Raw genomic sequence first — 27,496 nt, forward strand, 5'->3', positions numbered from 1 at the left:
TTACCTGGCAACTAAAAGAACTAATTTTTCACCATAGAATAGAAATCCAAAGTGGACAAAGTTAAAAGAGAGTTCATGATTAAATGTTGGTGGAAGAACCTGTGAAAACCATGGAAAGAACCACTGACCCACAAGAAGCTACTAGCAAGCTTTTTCATGTAACCACACTGGCTGAACCCAAGACTCGAACCCACACAGACAGAGGTAAGATGGCAATAATCTGAAATGGTGAGCACTTTTGACCACTTGGCCACTCAAGGCCCCCTGGTATATCTTGTAACCAGAAGATATATTGTGTTGCATGTTTGGGAACTTATACTTTATTCTTTATATCATGAAAATTGTATTAGTTATAGGGATAAACTGTGCATGGTACATTGGGCTTCTCAGTTTAATTGTTTTATCTTCAAGAATAAGGCTATCGATCAATTTTGTTTACCCCTTTTTAATACTTTTCCTCTAATGATTTTGAGATTAGTCAGTGTAACTTGAATACTTTCAATGTCTGCCCTGTAACTTTACAGTTGTGTCTGAGATTTCGTTCTTATAGACTTTTGTGACATCACCAAGATAGGCAGTAGACACAAAAAAATGTACTTAATTTGCTTGTTTTGCATGTCACACTGAAATTGTTTCTTGAAATCACTTTCAAATAAAGCTTTGAAATACAAAGTGGTCACACTTTATGACCTACTTTGTAGGAACCATAAGAGTAAACCCCATTATAAGCATGGTTATAGTCTCATGCAAGGCTATTAGTTCATGGAATCTCTTCCTTGAAGACCACCTTAAGTCTCTGCTGCATGTCTGACCACATTATAACTTGCTCTATTCAGCCAAGGACAAAAATCAAATGAGATAAATTTAGTAGTACCATTTCTCAATTAACGTCTATGGAATGGCAAACTGGAAACTACTCCATTATTGAATTACATAAATGGAAACAAGTGCACTTTCATGCTTTTGGTAAATAGCACATCATGTACATCTGTCACATATATCTAGGAATAAATGTATCCAAGTTTATTAAAATGAACAGATTGTTTATGATGAAGTTAATACTGCAGGCTTAATTAAACAAAACATTAATATATTTCTGTGTTCTATGGAGCAAAGTTTTAACTTAGTTCCAATCAAAGTAAAAATGTAAACCCTTCAGTTACAAATAGAACTGTAGCAACTCTAATCTTCAAGCTATTATAAATTACTCCTCACCCACACCCATCCACTATGTATGCATGCATCAAGTTTTGTCAAATAAATAATATCATAATTGAAATTTTAGCACACAACACTGTTTGAACCCCTTGAAGGGACAGCAGAATTTTTTTTTTGTTGTTGTAGGGTTTAATACCATTTTTCAGCACATGATAGGCTATACATGGCGGCCAGTATTAATGGTGGAGGAAGAACCCGGGAAAACCCCAGAGAGAACCATCGACCCAGGAGAAGCTACTGGCAAACTTTCTCACATACCCACATAGGCTGAATCCGAGACTCGAACCCATGCAGACAGCAGTGAGATGGCAGTGATCCATAACGGTGAGGGCTTTAGACCACTCAGCCACTTGAGGCCCCCAGGACAGCAGAAAATAAATACTCTTCTGCACAATGCAATGAAAAATTACACTACCAAATTTATTAATTTCTTTCAAGCAGGTTAGGAGATAGCATAAAAGTCTGACAGAGGCAGCCATACTGAATGGCAGTTTAGTTTCATACATGGAAGGTATCAAAATATCCCTGACATTATTTAGAAGTGTAGGAGGATAATGAGCAATTGTATATCACTGAATGTGGATAAGGAGTATCGGCACTGTTAATTTGAAAAGGTGTCACAAACACATTACATGATCACAGTACTTCAATTTATTTGAATCCACCATTTTATTATAAAACAGTGTACCCAGTATGTAACGACATAAGGGAAACAATAACAATAAATGTTTTGGTGATGCAAAGCCCATAAGTATATGTTATCAGCTACATAAATACTATATTATCAAAATGTATAGCATATATTACAAAATTCTGTGCCAAGTTACAAAAACATAATGCTGTAAAATTATTCTTAGCAAACCATTAGACATAAAAATATAACAGAATATAATATTTATGCAGAAAATAATAACTGATAATGCTAATTAGGTATCGTGAGTTATTTTTATTTTTTTATAACTTATAATGTATTTATCTCCCAATAAATTGTGCCCTTCAGCCTGCAGACCCCAAAAAACATTTTTTCTTCACTAGAGTAACATTAACGGAGCAAAGATAGAAGTATTAATTTTAAATCCAATTCAGTTATGGGGAAGGTCATATAAAATGTGATGGAATTATTGATCTCTCGCAAAGTATGTCCACCACAAATTCAATTAAATTCATTTCAAGGCCTAGCCCACATAGTCATCTCTTACAAGGCATGTATACCATATATTCAATTAAATTCACTTTAAGGTCTAGTCCACATGATCATCTCTTACAAAGCATGTCCACCACAAATTCAATTAAATTCACTTCAAGGCCTAGCCCACACAGTCATCTCTCACAAAGCATGTATTCCATACATTCAATTAAATTCACTTCAAGGTCTAGTCCACATGATCATCTATTTCAAAGCATGTCCACCACAAATTCAATTAAATTCACTTCATGGCCTAGCCCACATAGTCATCTCTTACAAAGCATGTATACCATAAATTCAATTAAATTCACTTCAAGGTCTAGTCCACATGATCATCTCTTACAAAGCATGTCTATCACACATTCAATTAAATTCACTTCAAGGCCTAGCCCACACAGTCATCTCTCACAAAGCATGTCTACCACACATTCAATTAAATTCACTTCAAGGCCTAGCCCACACAGTCATCTCTCACAAAGCATGTCCACCACAAATTCAATTAAATTCACTTCAAGGCCTAGCCCACATAGTCATCTCTCACAAAGCATGTCCACCACAAATTCAATTAAATTCACTTCAAGGCCTAGCGCACATGATCATCTCTTACAAAGCATGTCTACCATACATTCAATTAAATTCACTTCAAGGCCTAGCCCACATAGTCATCTCTCACAAAGCATGTCTACCACACATTCAATTAAATTCATTTCAAGGCCTAGCTCACATTATCATCTCTCACAAAGCATGTCCACCACAAATTCAATTAAATTCACTTCAAGGCCTAGCGCACATGATCATCTCTTACAAAGCATGCCTGCCACACATTCAATTAAATTCACTTCAAGGTCTAGTTCACATGATCATCTCTCACAAAGCATGTCTACCACACATTCAGTTAAATTCTTTTCAAGGCCTAGCCGAAATGATCATCTCTTACAAAGCATGTCTACCACACATTCAATTAAATTCACTTCAAGACCTAGCCCACATGATCATCTCTCATAAAGCATGTCTGCTGCACAATCAATTAAATTCACTTCAAGGTCTAGTCCACATGATCATCTCTCACAAAGCATGTCTACCACACATTCAATTAAATTCACTGCAAGGTCTAGCCTACACGATTATATTCTAACAAAATGATATCTACAACAGTCAGTCAGTGTGATCAGCTGTTTGGGACTCCTGAAGCCTTTGAATGCCTTAGATTTCCTGAAAAGTATAAGGAAAACAAACAATGATAGTCAGAATCATAAACATAACATGATCACAAACATCAGACCTACTGTGCATCTAAATATATGTTTCATATGATGTTATATTTAAAGGAATTTGAGGAGGGTCATTGGAACTTTATGCCATCTTTCTGGGAGTTCCATTAATCTGACATTTATCAAGCTGAGTACACTGGATTAGTGACACATAACACGAGAACATGATTTTGGATTCTTGCCTGTCCAGATTGTACGAGTCAGGAAGTAATTAAAATAGTTTAGATGACTGACAAATCAATACTACTCTCAATCAATAATGGTGTTTGTAGCTTTTGAACAGAACAAACAATAACTACCAATCCAAATTCAATGTCACTTCATAACAAATAACAATAACCACCAATCCAAATCTAATGTATCACATGTCACTTCATCATACAAAAAAATGTGCAGGCTTCCAAATTTGATCCAAGTTAACATGCTACACAGCAACAGACAAACTTTGTGTAAAAGTGGCTATTTAATGATTAGTACAGTGCTTAAGTCATACATGGGAGTGAGGTTTGTACATAAGGAACAAGTTTGGAATGTCACCCTTACTCTGATATGTTATCAGTGGCTGAATGTGCTCATGGGAGTAAAAAAAATAACATGGATTTGGTGGGTGGTGGTTGTCAGACTTCAAGCTGCATAAGTCAGTCACATTGTGTTAATCTGAAGTAGGGAAGTAGGTGTTAATAGATTTTCTATTTTACTGATAGAAACAAATATTTGTGCCCATGACAGCTCTTTCTAATGAATTCCCAACTTAAAGCAAAGTGCACAAAGTGAAACAATCTAATTCGACTGAAGTTAGGTAAATCAAAGAGCTGTGTCAAAGAAACAGAAATTATTACACTTATTTGCCTTGAATATGAATGTTAGGTTATCTTTATTAAAGACTATTGGCTAGTTTATGATCTGTGTCAACATTTTTTAAAATTCAGATATTATTTCATATATAAAATACAAAAAATTATACTGGATGCTGTAATAGCATGGAGGTCTTATTCATATTTATGGCAAAATGTTGAAATGCAGCTGCGATTCAGGGAAAGATGAACCATCAGTGAAATGATCAAAGTCAAGCAAAAATAAATTTCAAAAGTCCTGGGTAATGGAGCTAGATATATGATGTGCAGTTGCAAGGGGAGCATTTCATTCTTTGAATATTACTACAAACACTATACTGATCTTAACCATTTGGAAGTTTACAACATCAATCAACATAGTAATACCATCCAGCATCAAAACAAGGCATGAATCCAGAAGTTAATCCCAAGCATAACTAACATGTTTAAAAAAATTATTGATGGAACATGTGACAAGAGCTGAATGATTTCCTGCTATTTTAAAGTTTATAGCAGAGAACGATCTGTCATTTGCAGTTACAGATCATTTTTCAGGTCTGCATTAGGAAACGTTCCTGGATAATGATATCACTGAGAAATTCAGTTGTAAAGGAACAAGATGCTGAAATAATTCAATAAGATCTTCTAGAAGGTTTGAATAACAGTACTGTCCAGTCTCTATTAAGTGCAAATATGAACACTAAGAGACCAATAACTTTTTTTTACTAGTGGGAAGGAACCTGTTCTTCTTTTTATTAAAAATATTCTGGCCCCCAGTAGCTTGAAAAACAAGTCACTTGAAGGGACTTACTTTGCTGGGCAAAAAGAATTTCCTGGAATTCATGATAGGTTTGGTTCTGTGTGTTTAACACCATCTCCCAGCACATGATAGGCTATATATAGTGGCCAGTATATTTGGTGGAGGAAGAACCTGTGAAGACCTAGGGAAGAACCACTGACCCATGGGAAGTTACTGAAAAGCTTTCTCACATACCCACAAGAGGTGAGATGTAATGCCAAGTGCCTTAGATCACTTCATAACCTGGGTCCTACCAATTGAAGATAAGACCATTTCTTCTTTTTAACTGCTGAGTGCTAAAACCATCTCTGATACTCTTCAGCAATAAAAAGATTTAAAAATTAGCTGCTGTGGTGGATGTCAGATTGGCACCATTTTCATTTAGGACCCAGTAGACATAGTGAGAAGCCTGTTGGTGAAAACCTATGTCAATATGAACATCCATTCATGGGGAGTAGTGACAGCAAGATTTTCAAGACAGCCATCAATGCAGCCATATTGGATGCACAACTGGCACCATTTTCATTAAGAACCAAAGAACCAGCTAAGTATCATAGGAAGTCTGTTGGTGAAAATCCCATGTTTATATAGCTATCCATCTGGATGAAGTAGATATTTACAAGATGGTCACCATGGTGGCCATATTGAGGGTCTGTTTGCATCATTTTCTTTTCAGACCAACTAGTCACCATAAGAACTCTTATGACGAAAACCACGTCAAAATGACTTTAAGAGTTGCAATAACAAGATTTTCAAGATGGCTGTTGTGGTGGCTCTACTGGATATCAGGTTCACACCATTTATATTTAGGACCAACTAGACATCACAAGAAGCCTTCTAGTGAAAGCATAATGTCAATATGATGAGCCATCTGGGGAAGTAGTCCTAACAAGACTTTCAAGACATCCATTGTGACAGCCATACTGTAAGTCAGACTGGCATAGAGGATCATAAATAAGTCTTTTACGGAAAACCCATCCATTCAGAAAGAGTAGTGAGAACAAGAGTTTCAAGATGGTCACTGTGGTGGCCATATTAGACATTAGATGGCACCATTTTCATTTAGGACCACATAGTCATCATAAAAAGTCTTTGAGTGAAACCCAATGTTGATCATTCAATCTGAAGTATTTATAACAAGACTGTTCAAGATGGCCACTGTATAAGCCATACTGAATGTCTAAGCAGCACCATTATTTTAACTTAGGTTCAACTAGACACCATATTAAGTTTTTAGTAAATATTTTTCATTCAGAAGGAGTAGTGATAACATTTTAAAGATGGCACCATTTCTAGTTAGGACCAATTAGACAAATAAAAAGTCTTCTGGTGAAAATCCTATGTTGATATGATCATTCATTCTGAAGGCGTAGCAATAACATGTGTTTCAAGATGGTTATATCAGATATCAGACCACTACCATTTCATTCAGTGCCAAAAAGGCATCATAAAAAGTCTTCAGTTCAAATCTCCATGTCAATATGACTTTCCAATCAGGAGTAGAGCTAACAAGATTTTCAAGATGCCTGCCATGGTGACCATACTGGGCATCAGACTGGTGCCATGTTTTATTTTTGGACCAAGTAGATATCAATCATGTTTTTTAGTGTGTGTGTGGTTTGGATTTCTAAGGTAGCTTTAACAATTTTTCAGACATATTGCTACGATGTCTGCAGAGTGGCAGTTTATAGTGATGTCTAGCATTGGGCTATGATGCCACAGAAATGTAGCATCATGTCCCACCCAGTGACATCATCCTGACACCAGGTATACCAGTCCTAACACTAATCTCTTAATGTTGAGCGCCAAGCAAGGCAGCTGTTAGTACCATTTTTGTACGTCTTTGGTATGACTCTGCCAGGGATCGAACCAATGACCTCCCACATCTGAGGTTATATAAGTAAAAACTCAATGTTTATATAACCATCCATTCAGAAAGTTTATCGATAATAAGAATTTCAAGACAGAAACTTGGTGTATTTGTTATTTAATGTCTGTGTGGTTGTCTTTATATGTTTGCACATGTGTGTATCATAACATAATGCAATATGAAGCCTACCAATTATTTTTTGTTTGATATTTTTTTCATATTTTAATAGCAACTTTTATTTTCTTTCATTCAAACTGTAATTGCCTCTCATTTTCTATAAGCTTATATTGGTAGATGACATATCCTCTGCTGTAAAGCATAACTTGTTTTTGGGGTCACATACACTATCCTCTTTGGGACCATAAAAGAATCCTATGGAAGGTTGCTAGGAATGAATACACACACCACACACACACACTGATTTAGAGTAAGATTTTCTGGAGTAACATACTTCTTTCTTGAAATGTTAAATCAAGTTTTATGACCAAAGATCCATGCTGTCTGCTTGAATTCACAAGTGTATTGACTAAACATGTAAACACAAAATGCAACATTAGATCTGAGTGTACACTGTTCCTACTGACATATGTGTTATATATGAACAAATGAGGTAATTTCATAATTTATTTACCTAATGAGAGAAACATCCCAGCTGATGGCATGCAAAAGAGACAGAGTTCCCCAGTAAAATTAATGCTGGGATGTATCCAAATCTTCCCCACTTTCGCTTCTCTGGATCTATGCCAAAAGAAAACATAATGTTGTTACTTTTCTATATATTTGATAATGCAGACAACAAACAACAGATTGCCAGGATCTGGCAACACTGCTGCAAAATATTTATTCATCTAACCTTAGTTCTCATCTTTGCATGGAATACTTTCAAACCTTGCCCACTGCAAACCTTTATATCTATCTAATCTATCTATCTATCTTTCTTTCTTTCTTTGCTTTGGCATTTTTACCTCTTTGCAATTGCAACACTGTAATCCAAGTAATTCCTCCTCTCAGTTAAAATTCATTACTATGTATAGTTTCTCATATGCTCTTTTGAAGCCATATGGTCTAAAAGGATTGCATATATCTTTCAAACACACTTTCAAGAGTGAATACACTGCATCAGAATATAATACATTTATACAATGACAAAATGTATTCATAACATACATACAATACAGAGAATGTCTATTTGATGATAAACTGTGGCTTAAAACCATTGTTATATGTATATACGTATGAGTGTAATGAGAAACTGAGGGCACTGTTCAGATAAGGAAGCCAAAGCATGCATGTGTGTGTGCACACACACACACACACACATTAACCACATACTACAGAGATACTTTTATGACTTATATAATGATATGATTTATTGCAGCTGTGTGTTTTTTGTCCTATGCCCTAAAATTATTTTACTTACCAGGAAACAAAGTCAAACTAAAGTAGATGATATTGGACAATTGACAGAATTAGTTCAAAGAAATCCAGGGTCAAATCAGAGATACTATTATCAAACAGCATTCATCTTTAGTAGCACCATGAGGTCATACCATACAAAGAGACTCCCTTTCTGTCATGCCCACCCTCTAGACAGGTAGAAAGCATAAATCATTAACATTGACCCGAGTCAAGCATGTGGACAGACATGGATGGGTGTCATCATCATCATCATCAGTCTCATGACCTAGTGTGGTCGTTGAGGCACTGTGTTGCTGAACATCTGACCAGTTCCCTCCACTTGTCTCGATCACGTGCCAATACCTGTGTCTACGCAAAACTTTTCCTGGTCCATTCTGCGATGTTGTCAGTCCACTTTTTTCTCTGTCTACCTCTCCTTCTGCCACCCTGGACGCTGCCCTGCAGGACTGTTGTGGATAGACTGTTGGCTCTAGTGACATGGCCATACCATTTGAGCTTTCTCTTTTCGACGGTGGTGAGGAGGTCCTCAGATTGGCCCACTCCGCACCTGATGGTGTCACGCACTTCTTCATTTGTGATGTGGTCCATGTAAGAGATGCCAAGGATGGTTCTGTAGCATCTCATTTCAAGTGACTGGATTCTTCGTTGTAATTCTGCTGTCAGGGTCCATGCCTCACATGAGTACAAAAAGACTGAGAGGACTAGAGCTCGCAATAGTCTGATTTTAGTTTTCAGACAGTTATTCTTGTCTCTCCAGATGGGTCTTAGCTTTGACATAGCTGTCATTGTTTGTGCTGCTCTTGACAAAATTTCTGCTCTTGATCCCTCTTCAGTGATTATAGAACCAAGATATTTGAACTGACTCACTGTTTCCAATTCATGTCCTCTGACTTTAATCTTGGCTGAGATTTGTTTGCCACTACTTGTCATCAGCTTTGTCTTCTCAGCGCTTATCTCCATGTCAAATCTGGAAGATGTTTCATCCAGGTTCCTCACTAAGGTGGCTAGCTCATCTTCACTGCCTGCCAGTCCATCAATGTCGTCTGCAAAGCGGAGGTTGGTGATGTTACGCCCTCCAATGCTGACTGTCCCACAGTTGTTTTCCAGGGCTTCGCTCATGATGCGCTCTAAGTAGATGTTGAAAAGCGTGGGTGACAGGAGACAGCCTTGACGCACTCCCACTGTTGTCTGGAACCAGTCCCCCACAGCACCTTGGGCAATTACTGCATTGGTAGCCTTGGCGTACAGCTGCTTGATGGTATTGATTAACTTTTGACCCATGTTATACTTCTTCATTGTGGCCCACAATGCCTCATGCCACACTCTGTCAAAGGCCTTTTTGAAATCTATGAACACATGATAGATGTCTTGTTGTTGTTGCGAGTACTTTTCGCACAGAACCCTGAGATTGAATATTTGTTCTGTTGTGCTTCTTCCACTCCGGAACCCGGCCTGTTCTTCAGCGATTATTTCTTCTGCTTGTGGTTTCAGTCTGTTCAAGATGATCTTCAGCATTACCTTACTAGCATGGCTGATCAAACTGATAGTTCTGTAATTTTGGCATAGCTGGAGATTGCCTTTTTTGGGAAGTGTTATAATCAGTGACTGGGTCCATTGTGTTGGCCATTCACCTGTCTGGATGGGTGTACATATGGACAACACAGTCATCACCTTATCAAGATCTCCCATGATGGAGAAAAATGATAAAACATGCTTATAATGACGTTCTCTGAACCATTACAATTACTTTGCTCTATCGATAATTTGTTATAGCCATAACACTGCAATGGGTATGATATTTCACTTAGTACTAACTGCAAATTTGTTTCATCATATTCATGCTAACCAAATTTTACTGTACCAGTGTCACACTGAAAAATACCAGATGTTATTTTACTACTGTGCCACACTGAGAAATACCAAATTTTACTGTACTAGTGTCACACTGAAAAATATAAAATTTTAGTGTACCACTGTTCCACACTGAGAAAAACCAAATGTTATTTCACCACTGTGCCACACTGAGAAATACCAAATTTTACTGTAGCAGTTTTACGCTGAAAAATCTTAACTTTTATTTTCCACTGTGCCAAATGAGAAATACCAAATTTTACTGTACCACTGTTCCACACTGAGAAATACCAAATTTTATTGTACCACTTTACCACACTGAGAAATGTCATGTCCCTTTGTTTAAGAAGGTATGAATTTCAAAGGTGAATTCGTTTAACACATGGGTTATGAAACAATACACTTTACCAGTGCATCAATCAATCATAAGCAGATTACATTGTTCATCTTACCTGATCAATATCAATGATGTGTGATTTAGATTTTTCAACATTGCCGTAACAATTTTTCAGTCATATCACTACGACATCTGCAGTGTGTCAGTTTATAGTGATGCCTAGCACTGGTGTATCATGCCGCAGACATATAGCATGATGTACCACCCAGTCACATTATCCTGAAACCAGGCAACCAGTCCTAACACTAACCTCTTAATGCTGAGTGCCTAGTAAGCCAGCAATAAGTATGACTTGGCCTGGGTTTGAACCCACGACCTCCTGCACCGGAGGCAGATGCTCTAACCCCTAGGCCACCAGAGTGGTATTGATGATCAATATCAAATGATCACTAATGTAATATCTTGTTTAATAGTACCTCCAGTATAATATCCTTTTGCAAACAGTATCCTGCTAAGCAAATACAGGACTCCTGTGGCAGCAGTTATCCTCTGCAAAGACAAAGTTATATAGGTCACATTCAAATTTTACAGTTATAGGTCACTGTAAAAGTTTACACAGTAAAACCTGCCTTTGTGAAAGTGTCCATAAAAAAATGTCTGCTTATAAATGGCCACATGTATAACCTCCTTATCCATACATAACCTCAAGATAAGAGGGCAATTGTCCATAAAGCAAATAGTGGTGTTGTCCTTTGAGTATCCTGTATAGACACCAATAATTCTGTGGTAACAGTAAATTACAAAAGAAATGATAAAGAACTTATTATAGGAATTCACACCCTACTGTGTAATCTACGCATAATTTCTAAATTGTGCTTAATATTCGATCACGTTTATAGATACCACTGAAATTTGTAATAAGAAACATTTAATTAGTTGTATATATATTTCTAGGATATTTACAGATAACATCTTTTTACATATCCAACACAATTAATTTGGACATGACTGCCTAATAATTCTGATATTATAGATTTTTTGTTGTTGGGGTATATAAATTTGTCTCTATTTCTATGCTACAAACCATAAAATGAAAGATTAAACAAACAATGATCATTCTTTGGAAACAATAAAAATACAAAGAAGCAAAAATGAAAGACATAACAATAGTATTTCTTTGGAAACAATAATAATGCTAAAAAGAATGAAATGAAAGACTTGACAAACAATGACCTTTCCTTGGAAACAATAATAATGCTACAGAAGGATGAGTTTAAATACAAGTACCTACATAAATGTAATTGTTTCAAAAACCATATAAAATTATACCCATGAAAATAAATGAATACACATTATATGAAGAATTGAATTAAAGCATATATCAATGTAGTCATATAGCTGCTTTCATTGTGACATCTGGTTTATAATGGCTAACACCTCTTGATTGGCTAAAAATATAGACATACTTTTAACGCTGATATTATGGTATGTATTTCTTGGGGTGTTTATATATTTATTTATATATTTATTTATATGTGTTTATATATGATCTTCCAAGAAGCATTTATGCACAGGAATGAAATAAAGTGAATAACCTGCCATTTAATGGTATGTATAATTGAATTCTTAAAAATGACATCTAAACCTGAAATAATTAATCTGTACTTAATGCCTACAGCTTGTATAACACGCAAGCAATTTCAATTTGCAAACAGCACAAGATGCTTCATATTAAGTGTTGGTAGATCAGTTTCTAATCCATTTGTTTTAAGTCTGATCTGCCAGTGAACTATGTGATGACAGATCTGTGTATATACTGTCTCAAATTTAACCTGCCAGTAAATTGCTATCACAGATCTGTGTATATACTGTTTCAAATTTGACCTGTTAGTGAATTGCTATCGCAGATCTGTGTATATACTGTTTCAAATTTGAACTGCCAGTGAATGGCTATCGCAGATCTGTGTATATACTGTTTCAAATTTGATCTTGCCAGTGAATTGCTATCACAGATCTGTGTATATACTGTTTCAAATTTGACCTGCCAGTGAATGGCTATTGCAGATCTGTGTATAATTGTTTGGAGTTAGATGTGCTGTGTACAAGAGTATTCGATGGTCCCTCACTATGGAGAACCTGATTATTACATGGCCCCTGATGTAACATGAGCATGACCATGGATTAATGTGATTCAAATATAGATCTACTTATAACAAGTTTATCCGATGGGCAACCAGTACTATGTCATTTTTATCGGTCTTGTGAGTTTACTAACCAAATCGGAGTTTTCACATTTCTGAGAGTGAAATACATCATTTGGAACATAACATTACTTATGATAGCTCACCGTGATATGAAATTCAATGCTTTACCTAATTGGCTAATAAAACAAAGTAGACCTGGAATTCCAAAAGACCACAGAACACACACTTTTATCAGCGTCTGACACATCCCAATTACATGAGGGATCTTGATTTATTCAGACCTGGTCGTGAATTATATTTCCCCATATAACGTACCCCATTATGTTTAGTAAACATTATATTACCCCATATAATGTACCCCATTATATTTAGTAAACAGTATATTTCCCCATATAACATACCTCATTATAATTAGTAAACATTAAAAATAAGAAAATAATGCAAAAAAGATTTATTTCATGAGGTGAAGCAGCGAATTATACTCAGTGACATGAAAACAAGAGTAGTGTGACCAGCACATTACTCATCTGTCCCATGCTTAATAATATCCCATGTTAATAAGGACTGTGCAGAAACCATTTGTTTTCTTTCAGTCAAAGTAACCATAACCTTTGACATAATACGCATTTTTCATGATCTGCATATTTAAAGCTCAAACAAGCAGAAGGTATCTGTAGCTGATGAGATGCAAATTATTCTTTTGCACCTTTAGTTGCACATTATCGATAATGATAGATGCCTATTCAAAAGGTTCACAGCAAAGCCTGAAGAAAACACTGCAGAACATGTGCAATGTTTGCCTAAGCAAAAAGAAGACTTTCAACCCTCAGGCTCAACCTCTTCCCTTGTGACACAGCTAATTTTGGAATATAATGAAGTATCTTAGCTAGCCAATGGCAATCAACCTGCATCATTCCATATAAATGCATAACAATTTTGAACAACAGCCTTGGGTTAGCAAAGCAGAAAATGATGACACAAAATCCCACATTTAATTTCCATTATTACATACAGGGTACTGTAGTCCACCAACGAGGAGGAGCATGAGAAATGATGGATAACCTTCCATTCTGAAAGAAATGAGAATCTTGTTAAATACAATCTAACACTTGAAAGTATCTTTTCTTTAAAGCCATCTCTTCCCAATTTAGCAAAGAAATCCTGGAAAACATCTGTTTTTCAACTTTGTATTGAAAAGGTGTTCAATATTTCACTCATACAAGTTCAACGTTTATTTTTTAACTAGATAATGTGTGTGTTTGTGTGCGTGTATGTGTGATTAGAATTTTTAACATAGGTTTAACAATTTTTCAATCATATCGCTATGATGTCTGCACTGTGGCAGCTTATAGTGATGTCTAGCACTGGGACATCATGCAGCAGACATGCAGCATGATGTCCTGCCCAGTGACATTATCCTGACACCAGGCTTACCAGTCCTAACATTAACCTCTTAATGCTGAGTGCAAAACGAGGCAGCTGTTAGTACCATTTTTATACGTTTTTGGTATGACTCGGCTGGGGTCTGAACCCGCACCTCTAGCAACTGAGGCAGATGCTCTAACCACAAGGCCACCAGAGCAGTCCTTGAACTACATATAATGTATAACATGTAAAGCTGTTTACAGTAAGTAACATGAAGCAGGTATTTTATTTTTGGCACATAGTGTTTTAGCATTTACTGATTTAGACAGCTATTAAAAGTGGTAAATTATGATGTGATTATTTTCATGATTTTACTCAACAACAAGAAGTAGTAAAAATTTTTCTGCTGCCAAAACTTTCTAACTAATCAAATAAAACTATTAAGATAATATGACCCAGACTTATATTGGAAAGCTTTAACTACAAAACTTACGTTTGCAGGTGCGCTCTCTGTATGCAGTTGAAAACATGTTCTTCTTCCTTGTGATACACTGCTGGATGCTGGAAATATAAACACTTAACATATGAAATAACTATGTAAGTCCCACTGTTCATGCTAACGAGTACAAATTCATTAAATACCAAGTGATGCTTATATCGTTACGTTTTATATTTTTTTATTAAACTCTAATATGGTATGGTCTGATTAAATCAAGCTTTCAAACATAATGGAGATCTGACGGACTCATAATTGTTTTTGCATTTTTGTGACTTTTGGAATTAATGTTCAACTTGTTTTAAGTAGTCCATCAGGTAAAGTGGTAATCATTAATTATAATATGTTGACATTTTCACTCTGAGAAATAACAAAGCTGTAATTTGATGCATCAACTGAAATGTCCACATAACATGAACCTGTATTAGAACCCATCAGATTTAGTTGTTTTTAGTAAATCATGGTATGAAATAGACTGCTAATATGGTATAATAATAATAATAATAATAATAAAATATAAAATATAATAATAATACAATTATGACAATAGCATTAAGATTAATTCAATTCCAAAGCAGCCTATGATTTAGTCAAAGATGTAGACATTTTTGTATGTATCACTTCGTGGGCTGAGGATTTAGAATAGGCCCAAAGAATGTCCTGCACATAATAAGAAGCAACTAATGGAGGCAACCTTTTTAACTTGGGATGTATCCTATTATGATTTTCTTGTAGCAAAGTCCTTGAACAATTTTCAAGAGTAATGGCTTTATATAAAGAATTTGACTATATTTTCATTTTGTATGCTTTTGAGGAATCCGAAGTTTACTCAGCACTGTATAGCCAGGGCTGTGTTGGTGCTCCATTAAGTTTGACACAAAAATATATTCTTTACTACACATGAACAGTTTTCATGTGATTCTTTTGTGGCTTTTTCTGGACCTAACACAATAAGTGATCAAGTTACCTTATGTTCATTTGCAAGTATTTTTTAAATTTAGTTATTACTTGAACACTGTAAAAACAACTTTCATAATTCTTCATTGCTCTTAATTCTGTTCTTACACATTATACTGAAGAGTCACGATGGCTCAGAAATTCAAAGGTGGCTTAGTGCCTAGAATACTGGATTTATAATACATGGATATTGGGTTGGAATCTTGCCCAATCCAAACTGAAAGCTGAAATATGATAGAGTGGTCTTTGAATTGGAAAAAATAGGAGAAAAAGGAAGTCACTAAACATGGATGAACAGCTAAGATAACGACTGAACTCAGGTCTGAAGAGGTGCAAAGCAAGTGTGTCACCAATGGACTGCCTGTCTTCTCCCTTCTGGAATCACTTTTGGGAATTAGTAATGAACTGGTCAAAGGATCTGAACATTGTTTGAGAAAAACTTCAGTTGAATATATTCTCAGTGAAATGCACAAGGGAAGAACTACTGAACCACGAGAAGCTACTGGCAAACTTTATTACGTACCAACGTTAGCCGAGCCTGAGACTCAAACCCGGAAGGTGAGATAGCAGCAATCCGGAATGGTGAGCGCTTTAGATGAATGGGGACTTCGAATTAGCAATATATGATGTCACCATTGGGAATCAAACCCTGTTCTCTCTTGTAGTCAGGTACACAATACCAGTTGACTAAATGACCTGGACCAACTAGGCTGGTGAGAAAGTGCCTATAGGACTCATGGTACTAATTCAATTGCCATAGTAAACCTATGCAAACACCATGCTATAACAAATTCAATAACGTTAAATTTCTGAGTGCTCATGATTAAACCTATATATATCAGTATAGATGAAACCTGGATGTCAGCTTCTGTGTTGAGGAAAGGATATGTGCCATGGCATTTTCTGGACCTACTTGTGTTTGAAACATGTGGTTTCAATTCCACACCAGAGAGTCAGTTGCTAATTTCAGTATTAAGTATTCTAAATTCAAGACTGTTAAAGGAGTGAAATTCCATCAATAAAACAATGTCCTAATTTTTTTTCACTTACAACTAAGATAAGCTCTCAAAAGATTCTTTTTCCTACAACATAACATACATTATTAAACAACCAATCCTGGTCAGCCTAACCCATATATACTCTATTTAATGTTCACCCATTTCCAGGCTGGTTCCCATTTTTCCATATAATTAGTACCATGTATCCTTTATAGACCTCAAAGCATTCCACTCTCCCAATCCTTACTATGACATTTGTCCTTGAATGTCACCCAGATTTACCACTCCTTCCAGTCAGAATGCAATTGGCAGAGTGGATCTAAAGCGTTGTCTGTTACGCATCACTACCACCTCTGTCTGCGTGGGTTCGAGTCTTGGATTCAGCCAACGTGGGTATGTGAGAAAGCTTGCCAGTAGCTTCTCGTGGGTCGGTGGTTCTTCTTTCCGGGCTTTTCGCTGGTTGTTCCTCCACCATTAATACTGGCCGCCATGTATAGCCAATCGTGTGTTGAAAAATGGCGTTAAACCCTACAACAACAAACAGTCAAAATGCATTTTCCACCATGCCATCACTGCTGAAAGTCAGACAAACTGTCAGATGTAATGTAAAAGACTACAAGGTCTTGATGTTGCAATCAAGAAATGAACTCAGTTATTCTATCTCACAGCCTGGGTGCACAATACCACTAAAAAGTCTGCAGCAGCTAGCCTGGTTACTAAATGGCCTTAATGGCCTCACCTACTATACTTTAATTCAAAGACACAATCAAATCTATTGAGGATTATAAGATGGCAGATCTCTGATATATAGTACACACAGGACTTTCTACGGAGATTTGGAAAAGGTTCTTAGGGTCAAACATTTTGGGAAATTTCAGGCTAATTGGGAACAAAATTTTCTGGTGTAAATTGCTGAAACTGCCAATGCTAATGATTTTCAAATTTTAAAATATTTCTGTTTGGGAAGGAAGTCCATTATCAGCAAATGAGGATCCCTAATTTTATATATATATATATATATATATATATATATATATATATATATATATATATGAATTAATATTATTGCACATATAAAAGTGGATGAATATACATGCCTTAACTTCATATTTCTTCCTGGCCACTCTAACATTCCATGCCATCCATGTGGTGACCAAGGTGCTACCCAGGGCTGTGAAAATCACATAGCCATAGTGTTCTGGAAGGCATTCCACAAATTTTGACATGGCTGCCATTCTGACAGAGCTGACTGTATTTTTGTTCACAGGCAACTGTTCAGTAAAATGGAAGCAAATATCAACTAAACGTTAATTCAATAAAATGAAAAGGGAGAAAAAAGGAAAATTTATGAATTTAGAAATTGTGAGATTTCATTGTTTTAACATAATATTTCCGCACTACAACAATTAATCTCGGGTCTATTTTTTCTTCTTCCTTTAATCACATGATATGTTATGCAAGCTTTCTTTGAAGTCAATGCAAAATATTCTCCATATCTGCCATTTAATAACTGAAATACTTTACAGCAAAGGACCACTAGTATAGCCTCATGGTACCAGTTGCTGAATGATATTATGCAGTTCAATCATGACAATGGAATTATTTATTTTCCATAAAAATATGATTAAATATATATGAATAATATCTCTTCTGAGTGTAATTTGGTTCAAACAGATATAAAAAATTTATTTAAGTGCTTCATTTGAAATTTTTAAGTCACTAAAAAAAATTTGCTCATTCCATTTTCATCGTCTGTCATTTGGTTATGTGACCAAGACAGTTGAAAAATAACCATGAATGAAATAGGATAAAGTTATGGAGGGGTATGATTTGATATGTATACCAGATTCATCTGAAAGTTGTTTAATGTTTTTAAAGAAATCATTATTATGCAAACAAAGTGATGAAAGAGAATATATATGCTTAGAAACTGTGTTGTTATCATTCTTGAAGCAGCACAATGTATTACAGAAGATTATCTTACCACAAAAATGAAATGTTTGGCAGGGATGGAAGCAATATTGGAATATAATGGTACTTTTTCTTGGGAAAACTTCTCTTAACTGCAATAAAAAATTGTTAGCTAAAATCTTGTTAAGTTGTAACAAAAATCTCAAATGCATTTTTGTTATCCTATACATATATGTAAATCCACACGAGATCAGAAATAAGCAAGACTTAATCTACCAAGGGTAAAGTGTTTGTTATCAGTTAGAAATAAACCATTTAATTTGGGGTGGGGTAGGGTTTGAAAAATTTCTGGCTCTCAAATAGATTAAAAAAACATTCTTGCTCAATTATATAGCAAAAAAAATCTTCCTTTTTAATTGAAAAAATAATTATCTTGAAGAAGAAAAAAAATCCTAACAGAAAAGAAAATCATAGGCCCAATCAACCCCTGAAAATAAAATGGTTAGTCCCATACTATTCATTATCTAGTATGTGAGAAGGGGTCTACATGTTTTTGATTTATTAGTTATCATCATAATAAAGACCATCAACAAATAAGTAAATACAATAATATATCGAAGTATTTACAAGTCCTAACTAATTAACTTCTATGATTGCTTAATCCCTTTATCACTTAATATTTAGAGATTCATGTATGACTGTCATTGCACAATTCAATACAAGTTGAAAGGGGATGGTACTCTGATTATGAAGAAATGACAAAATTTTGGTAACAGTTATGTCCTATTTCCTTACATAAAGTATCCTGTAACACATTGCATTGAGTCTGTGAAAGAATAACAATAAAAATAAATTCCATACCTTTATAGTTAACAAACTTTGAAAATGTACGTCGATATGGAGTTTGCATGCAATGGAACAAAAAATGTCACTGAGTGGACAATTGAGCATAAACTGTTCTCCTGTACATGCTGTTTGCAAACAAAACACATTTAGTCAGTCACGAGAACCTGGAAAGTAGATCTTAATAAAATGTATGGAGACATGTACTGGCCATAGGCTACTGTTCATGTATCTTTGCTAGCCGAGGATCCAACATGTTAACCCTATCAACACCTTGGCATATCAAGCAGATATTTCTGTGCTTCAGGTGTGTGAATTTCATTGGATGCGGCAGCAGCATCCAATAAAAAATAAGTTGTCTAAATTTAAACACTGTTCCTACATGATCAAGACAAGGGGAGCACAATTTGAATGGACTGATAAATAAGTAATTTTCCAGTGCCAGTTCGTGTTTGTACAAATACTTTTCACACAAATACACCTGTAATGTCTCGCTTTGGTACATAGCCATACTTTCAATGTTAAACTTACAATGTAGTCATTTTAGGTCAATTGCATCCACCATTTTCAGCCGATGCACCTCTGTTACATGCTATTAGTTAGTTGCCATTACATGCTAGGGGAGGCAACTCATGAAATCCAATACAGGTCGCTAGGGCAAAGCACTAAAATATCTGTTCAATCTACCAAAGTGTAGATAGGGTTATCATATTGGAACCTTGGCTAGCGAATATACAGTTCATGAGAAACAATGATATAAATGTAATTGTCTGTTGGTAATAATAATAATGAGAATATTGTTAGTGACAAACATTTTTTTGTTGACCCCTGACAGTTTGGACTATTTTAATAATCTTGATTCATATATATTTCTCAGTGGTCACCCCAGGGTCTTTTGACTGTGCACTACACTTTGCATAGGGTTTGATTTGTAAAGAAATACAATTTCCCAGGTTTTCCTCACCAGTTATCCTAGTTATTTAAAACAGACCATGTATATCTTAGATATACATGTAGTTTTTAAAATAAACATTTAATTCTTTATTCTGGTGTAAGATTGATGGTGTAATTTGTGATATAGAGGATACAGCTTGGCCTTATTTCAGATGCGCACATCTCCAAAGAATGCTACTTCCACACAGACATTTTCACTTCCTGGACTTAAAAGGTAAATTAGAAAAATAAGTCAAAAGCTTTTTTCTTCATTTTTATATATTTTATGATTTATTCATTGCACTTTCAGAAACTGGTATTGCCTAATCTGATTGTCTAATTTGGCAAATTTATTTTACAAATTTTAATAACTGCTAAAGTTTGAGTATTTTGGACTAGTTTGGGCTTATATTTTGAGCACATAAAATTACACAGCCTTTTACACTTATTTAATTCTATGCCTGATACATGTATCTGGCTACATTACACCCATCCACCTAAGAAGCCTGTTAACAGTGCCTGGGGCTCATAACGTTGCTTAATATTTATCTACATATTACCCTAGAGGTGCACAGTATTACAGGTATACAGGTTTACCACAGTATTTCATTCTAGTGGTTATGTACCACAGTACTTCTTCATTGTACTGATACTTCAGTAGTTTCCATCAGCATGGAATCTATATAAATTCCTGAGCAATCTTTTTAAGAATATAATGATATCAGTTTACAAAACAGCTGTATTTGTCTCTAATTTTTAATATTACAAATAAGATGATACTTATTGTTTAATCATGTTTCACACAATTTTGATTTAGGTGAATTTCTTACTAGCGCAATTTCATATTAATTTTTTTAAAGAAAACTAAGTAATGAAATTATTTGTTTAAAATAAACAAATTAGGATTCATAAACAGCTAAAATGAATGTTATTAAAGGTAAATGAATTATGAATTTTTAAATGAAAGAATAAAGGCAGTGACACCCAAAAAATTTGAGTTTGGTACACTCTTGGGAATGTGACTATCGTGTAAGTTGGTGGTTAGCTATGTGTGTATTCCTTTGTAAGACTGCAAATCATCCCATGATGTTCAGGACAGAAATTGTTTTCTGTTTCAATTTTATGTAATTTCTCAAGACTTCAAAATGTTTTGTTTTGTTGAGTAAGTTTTGTTTTATGTTTACTAGCCTTCTCTGATAAATATCTTCCCCAAGTGTTGGCACCCCACTCAAAGTTTCCATGCATATCATATCAATAGTGTAGATTGTAAATTTGAGACATCAGTGTCAACACTTCTTTCATTTTTTTTTCTCAACAAGCTGTCTAATGTCAGTACAATGTCTTTTATAGGGTGTCAGATATAGTGTCAGCTTAATAATCCCAGTTTAGTTACAGTTTTTTTTTATTACAACTTAAGCAACAATTAATACATCCATTGCAAATTCATCTACAATAAGGTACTGACCATTTCACTTTTGGGGGTTGGGTGCAATGTTCTTTTGAGATATCTTATTTTATTTTTAAAGAAGGTAATTCATTTTTTTTCAGATAATATAATAGATATAATATGATACTATCTTGCTATAGATCAGGACAAGGAATTTTTCTGTGTATTGACAGAAATTTAAAAAACATGTCAGATCCCTGTCCCAGAAAATGAAAAGGTTGGTCCCTTACAAAATTACCATATACTGTGGTAAGTATTGCAGTATGTTCAGAAATACTGTGGTAGAAAATATTTCATAGTACCCAGCTCTATGCTATACAATATATAATAAGAAAAGGGAGGAAACCCCAACCAATTCTCCTACAACCAATTTAAGAACAGACACTGATACTTCAAACTACACAAAACATACTAAATTTAGCACTGAGGTTTGACTTTTTAGGCTTCCATCAAATCAGACATACAGTTTCACTTATAAGGAATGCCAGCCCACTTTCCACTGTTACCACTGGATATGGCTACTTAATATGTAAATGCAAATCACTGAATGGAATACTGACCTCCCAATGGTCTTCGAAACTTATGTACTGCAGCAGCTGATAACTTCATATTGGTTTGACAAACATGTAGCACAAGTATTCCATTCAGCACAATGCACTATCAATGTTATAGTTTGTTCTGCAGAGCATTTTGAATATCTGCATCGGTTTCTCATTGAATTTTCACATCAGTGTCTCAAAATATAGCTACAAATTTTTATTTCATGCATAAATGGTTTAAACAATTCATATAAACATGCAGCTTGATAAATGTTTAAAAAGACTGGTCCATATACATGTAATCTGCCATGTTCACCATGAGTTCTGGAAGAGTCCATATTTGATATTCAAAGGGAGGCAACTATACTATGTGGAAATCGAGCCAAATAGGAAAGCTTATTACTCCTTAAACACAAATAAACTCTTCCATAGGTTTTAACATCATAGAAAAAGTTGACGTAAACAGATGACCCTGTTTCAGTATGTATCTAACGAGATGTTGCGTGAAATTAATTAGTTACTTTTAACTACTGTCATGTATATTTAATTTATATTATTTGTTGGCTTTTCTTACTGATTACGTTATATACATTTGTATTTTGTATATGACCTTGTCCAAAATCAAGTTCACTGTGTACCTGACTAAGCACATTTATTTTATAAACAACAGAACACATAGCTAAAATTTTCTCTATGAATGGACTAAATATTCAGATCATTATTAATGTAAACGTGCTTATAGGCTTGATTCTGACTGTAGAAACTTCTAGAATTTAACTTTCCATTAAGTGACAGAGTAATTTTAGAAAATGGTAATTGCAACCTATGTCAAGCAGAGGGGAATATAATCCTATTTTGCTACTAAATATTCATTTTGGCCTTAACATCTTGAAGCAGAATCAGTCTTATTGCTGTGTTCGTTATTTTCATTTGGGTGGATTTATTCAAATTATTTTTCACTGGAATTACAAAGTGCTCCATAATATTCTTTGACAGCAATGTTAATCTGGAATCATAGTGAATTCAGACAAAGACATTTTGGGATTATATTATTGTGATACATCAGTAGACTCATAGCACATTGCCACAATCCAAATCATTAGCACATTAGAAAGTTTGAGACTACAGGCACATCGACATCCTTGGGACCAAGGTAATATTGTTGACATAAGCACTTGTTTAGATAAGTGTGTGTGTGTGTGGGGGGCTGAAAATAAATTGATATTTCACATATAAGTGAAATTTTTAAAAGATGACCTGTCGTCAGTGACTAAGATTTATGCAGAGGAAAACAAAATGGAAATTGTTTATTAAATGAATACAACTAGCCTGAAATACACTTGTATACTAAGAACTTAATTTGTTTAGTACACTCCACAATGTGTTAAATAATAGACATGCGTATGAAAAATCCATGAATTCGAGTATTCGATCATATGTTAGAAACTTCATATCTCAGTCGAATCCCAGTTGAAAACACTCCCAAAACATATATATATATATATATATATATATATATATATATATATATATATATATATATATATATATAATGGTAGTCCTCACTAGCTCTGTATCCTATTGTTAACAAACATGTTTCCCAAAACAATTCACTCTGATATTTATTATCCTAGTATCACGTGGCTGTATAGTTGTTTATATGCTTCATGTACATCTACTTAAATTGGCCTAGATTTTGGTCACCCAGAGACAAGTACCATGATGCCGAGGCTACCAAGGGGATGAGGCTATTCATAGGGAAATGAAAATGTGAACAAATGAAAAGGTTTCACATTCTTGTGAGATGTCCCACCTTCGTTTAACTCAATGGCCAGATATCTCGCTTTTTGTTGCAAACAGGAAACTTTCACGACATAATAAATATGAAATATGAAACAATGCTTTTATTTAAGTTTGTTGCTGGCTTTCTTTGATCAGGGGTCTTCGGCTTGCTTTGATGAAGGTTCCTGTGTTACTGAGATGCCGCTAAAGGCGATCTTTGAAGGACCAAACAAATACTCAATCGTTATTGCTGCGGCAACATCAAATAATTGTAAAACATTGATGGGGACAGAATTGTATTTTCATTTGCTTAGTATATATAAAGAACGATCAATGCTTCAAAGGTAATCCGTTTTCTTTAAAGTTTCAGTTGTTACGTATATCTGATTTAATTCATATTTATTTTAATTTAATTGTTTGTCAGTTTTAAATTTTTTATTCTATTATATGCTATTATAATGTAAATTTATTCACTGGAGATGATATTTATCCAGAAAATTGGTTGACCTGAATCATTCTTTTCATAAACACCAGGTGTTGGCCTGGATGCTGACCTTGATTCAAAATTAGTAAACAAAGTTATATTTTTATTTTAAAATGATTGGTTGTTGTCAAGGTCATGATGGGGCTTTGGGTTTAAGATGTAAACAACTTTTTTTTTTTTATTTCTTAGAGAAAATTATTGGTCTAATCAAGGCCATATTCTGTGTACATGATATAAACATGATCACGTGACCCCCCCCCCCCCCGATTTTGCAACTCGGGGGAATTTTCAAAACCGCATCTTATAATACAATATAACCGCTGTTTTGGAGAGAGATCTCTCAGTTTTGGGCTTTTCAAAATGATGTCAAGTTAATTTGTTGTAGCCAGATTTTGAGCTATTATTTTCTTCAGAACAGTTGGATTTCAAAAGGATTAATTCTTTTTTCTCTGGAAATATTGTGAGGAGTTAATTTGGGTTTCCAACACTGGAGTGCCATTATTTGTATTTCTACAAGGAACTGTATATAAGCACAGTACTGTCCACAGCATACATCATCGTCATCCATCTTGGATTTTCCATTAGGAGTCGAACTTGAAATTATTAGAACATTTGTTACTAGGACTTTTTCAAAATAATTAGTGGATTATTCTTAGATTATTTTTGGATTTGATTCTTGAAACCGTAAGTTCTTCTCCTTTTTTCATTTTTACAGAATTTTTCCAGGAAAATAAATTATTTGTTAAATTTTAAAAAGCTTGTTGTTTTCACTCTTTCTGTGTTACTGTTTATTTGGGCCTAAACACATAACATAGTAACGTTTTTTTTTCTGGTACATTTTTGAAAAAGGAAAAAAAACTGCCATCGTCTGGTAGACTGTAGTCATTCCTGTTCCTGCCTTCAGAGGTGGTCAGTTGTAGCTTATCATGTAGCATGGCTGTTTGGGTTATATATTACAGCAGAGAGTATTGAGACCAGACATCAGCATAAGCGGATTATGATATAACAATGCCGTGTTAGGGTGGTTTGTCAATATGAACAAAGGATTTGTTTATATAACAATAGATTCGAGTGCAATTTTTAATCCAAGTTTGAGGCTTCCTGTTATGGTGCCTTTGAATTTCTCAACTCCAAACCCAAGACTGTATATGCAATTTTTAACAGCCAAAAATGTTGTCACCAAATATATCAACAGATGGTATATTTTGCCTCCAGTAAGGAAAAGAAATCGCAATTTGCAACAATGGCAAAGCCCAGCATGATTGATGCATTCAATATCGACATTTAATTATAATTCCACTGGAATTTAGTTGCAACTTCATACATTTGGACTTATGATAGAATTTTTAAGACTATTTGGGATTTAATTCACAATACTGTTAGTTCTTTCCAGATTTTCACCTTGTATTCAAGGGTAATAAACTATTTGTTGAATTTTACGAAACTTGCTGGCTTTCGCTCAATCTGTTACGTGAAGACCATTATAAATGCCCTAACACTACATTTATTCATGCTAACTTGAAAATTCACTGAGCTACAGATGTGGACGTTATTTGTAAAGCTGTGAGGAACAAACTATAAGTGAATGTAATCAGGGCCGGCGCCAGACTATCTGGCGCCCTAGGCAAGGTTAGATTCTGGCGCCCCCCCCCCCCCTTCCAGGAAAATATCAATTTCAAAATTTATAACCAATACATTTTTTTAAAAAATTTTCGTATACGCGCGATTTTCACTCACTCACTTTACTTGTTCCGGTCAGCCTGGTGTTTCGGTCAGACTGAATCTATCCGATTATTTGTCCCTGTGTGAAATAAACCAGGATAAAAAACGACCCTCAATAAAACTGAAATTTATTTAATTATTTTTCAAAACTGTTGATGATTTGGAGAAATGCGCCCACTGAAATCAGCGCCCTAGGCGGCTGCCTAGTTTGCCTATATGGTAGCGCCGGCTCTGACTGTAATCACAGCCATGTCCTGCGGTACCAATGGAAAATGGACTGGTATGTCTTAAAGGTGAAATAGTAGGACAAATTTAATAAAACAAAAACTAAATAGGTTGAATCACTGAGCTTAGTTCGAGTTTCATATGAACCGTGTCACCCCATGCTTTTTATATTTGGACATTTATGTTGATGTGTACACCCCAACATCAATGTCCAAATATCAAAAAAGGGGTGGCAAGGGTCAGAGGAAACTCTGAGTGATAACACCCCAACATAGATGTCCAGATATGTCAAAAATGAGGTGGCAAGGGTCAGAGGAAACTCGGACTACACTGAGCTATATACGCTCCGACTTCTTTGTGCCCTAATGGGCAAACCTACATGTAAAGACTCGTAAATGTTTCTTGCTGTAGAATTCAGTTTGTTGCAAAACAGTTTCTCTTCGGAGTGGGATAGCGATAGTAAAACAAAGGGATATAACTCTAAACTTCAACAATTTGTGTTCCTGTTTAAACCGTCGTTTGGATGGTCTTGAGCTAGAAACGACCTCAGCATATGATTAAAAAAAAAAAAAAAAAAAAAAAGAGAATACTGACTATACCTCCCCGTTTGTTTGTACGCAACTACCGATTTAAAAAAACATAAATATTTAATGTGGCACAAAGTGCAAAGAACTTTGTCAATTCATTCATTGATTTATAATTTCAAGCCTGAATGTGACCAGAGGAGGCATAACACTAGCATCCTCTGCGCCGTTTATGCTTAACGGACTTTCCATACTAACACGGTGCCATATTACGTACACTAT

The 27,496-nt window shown here is 35.0% G+C and overlaps 1 protein-coding gene across 4 annotated transcripts; it reads right to left on the bottom strand.

Annotated features, from left to right (window-relative positions):
• Positions 1-1,851: 1,851 nt before the first annotated feature.
• Positions 1,852-27,207, bottom strand: LOC149775727 (glutathione S-transferase 3, mitochondrial-like). 4 transcript variants are annotated; one of them, XM_089944297.1, is made up of 9 exons: positions 27,070-27,179; positions 19,577-19,725; positions 18,789-18,867; positions 17,902-18,075; positions 14,847-14,914; positions 14,001-14,058; positions 11,261-11,333; positions 7,809-7,915; positions 1,852-3,616 (listed from the first exon to the last, which is right to left on the bottom strand). In XM_089944297.1, the coding sequence occupies exons 4-8, from the start codon at positions 18,037-18,039 to the stop codon at positions 7,809-7,811; spliced, it is 444 nt and encodes a 147-aa protein (XP_089800423.1). In that variant the 5' UTR covers positions 18,040-18,075; positions 18,789-18,867; positions 19,577-19,725; positions 27,070-27,179; the 3' UTR covers positions 1,852-3,616. The 4 variants fall into 4 exon arrangements, with proteins under 4 accessions (XP_089800423.1, XP_089800424.1, XP_089800422.1 ...); XM_089944298.1 differs by having other exon boundaries at positions 19,577-19,686; positions 27,070-27,151; XM_089944296.1 differs by lacking the exon at positions 19,577-19,725 and having other exon boundaries at positions 27,070-27,207.
• Between the last annotated feature and the right edge of the window lie 289 nt (positions 27,208-27,496).

Source organism: Sinohyriopsis cumingii, chromosome 19, assembly GCF_028554795.1.
Source record: "Sinohyriopsis cumingii isolate HCF-2022 chromosome 19, ASM2855479v2, whole genome shotgun sequence".
Lineage (NCBI taxonomy): Eukaryota > Metazoa > Mollusca > Bivalvia > Unionida > Unionidae > Sinohyriopsis > Sinohyriopsis cumingii.

What these genes read in the sequence shown, in the direction of transcription:
- LOC149775727 (XM_089944296.1), bottom strand. Translation starts at nt 18,039, where the DNA reads ATGGCAGCCATGTCAAAATTTGTGGAATGCCTTCCAGAACACTATGGC. An exon ending in TTGGTGGACTACAGTACCCT is followed by an intron (nt 11,334 to 14,000) that starts GTATGTAATAAT and finishes TTGTCTTTGCAG; the next exon opens with AGGATAACTGCTGCCACAGG. An exon ending in AAAAGGATATTATACTGGAG is followed by an intron (nt 7,916 to 11,260) that starts GTACTATTAAAC and finishes CTTTTGGCATAG; the next exon opens with ATCCAGAGAAGCGAAAGTGG.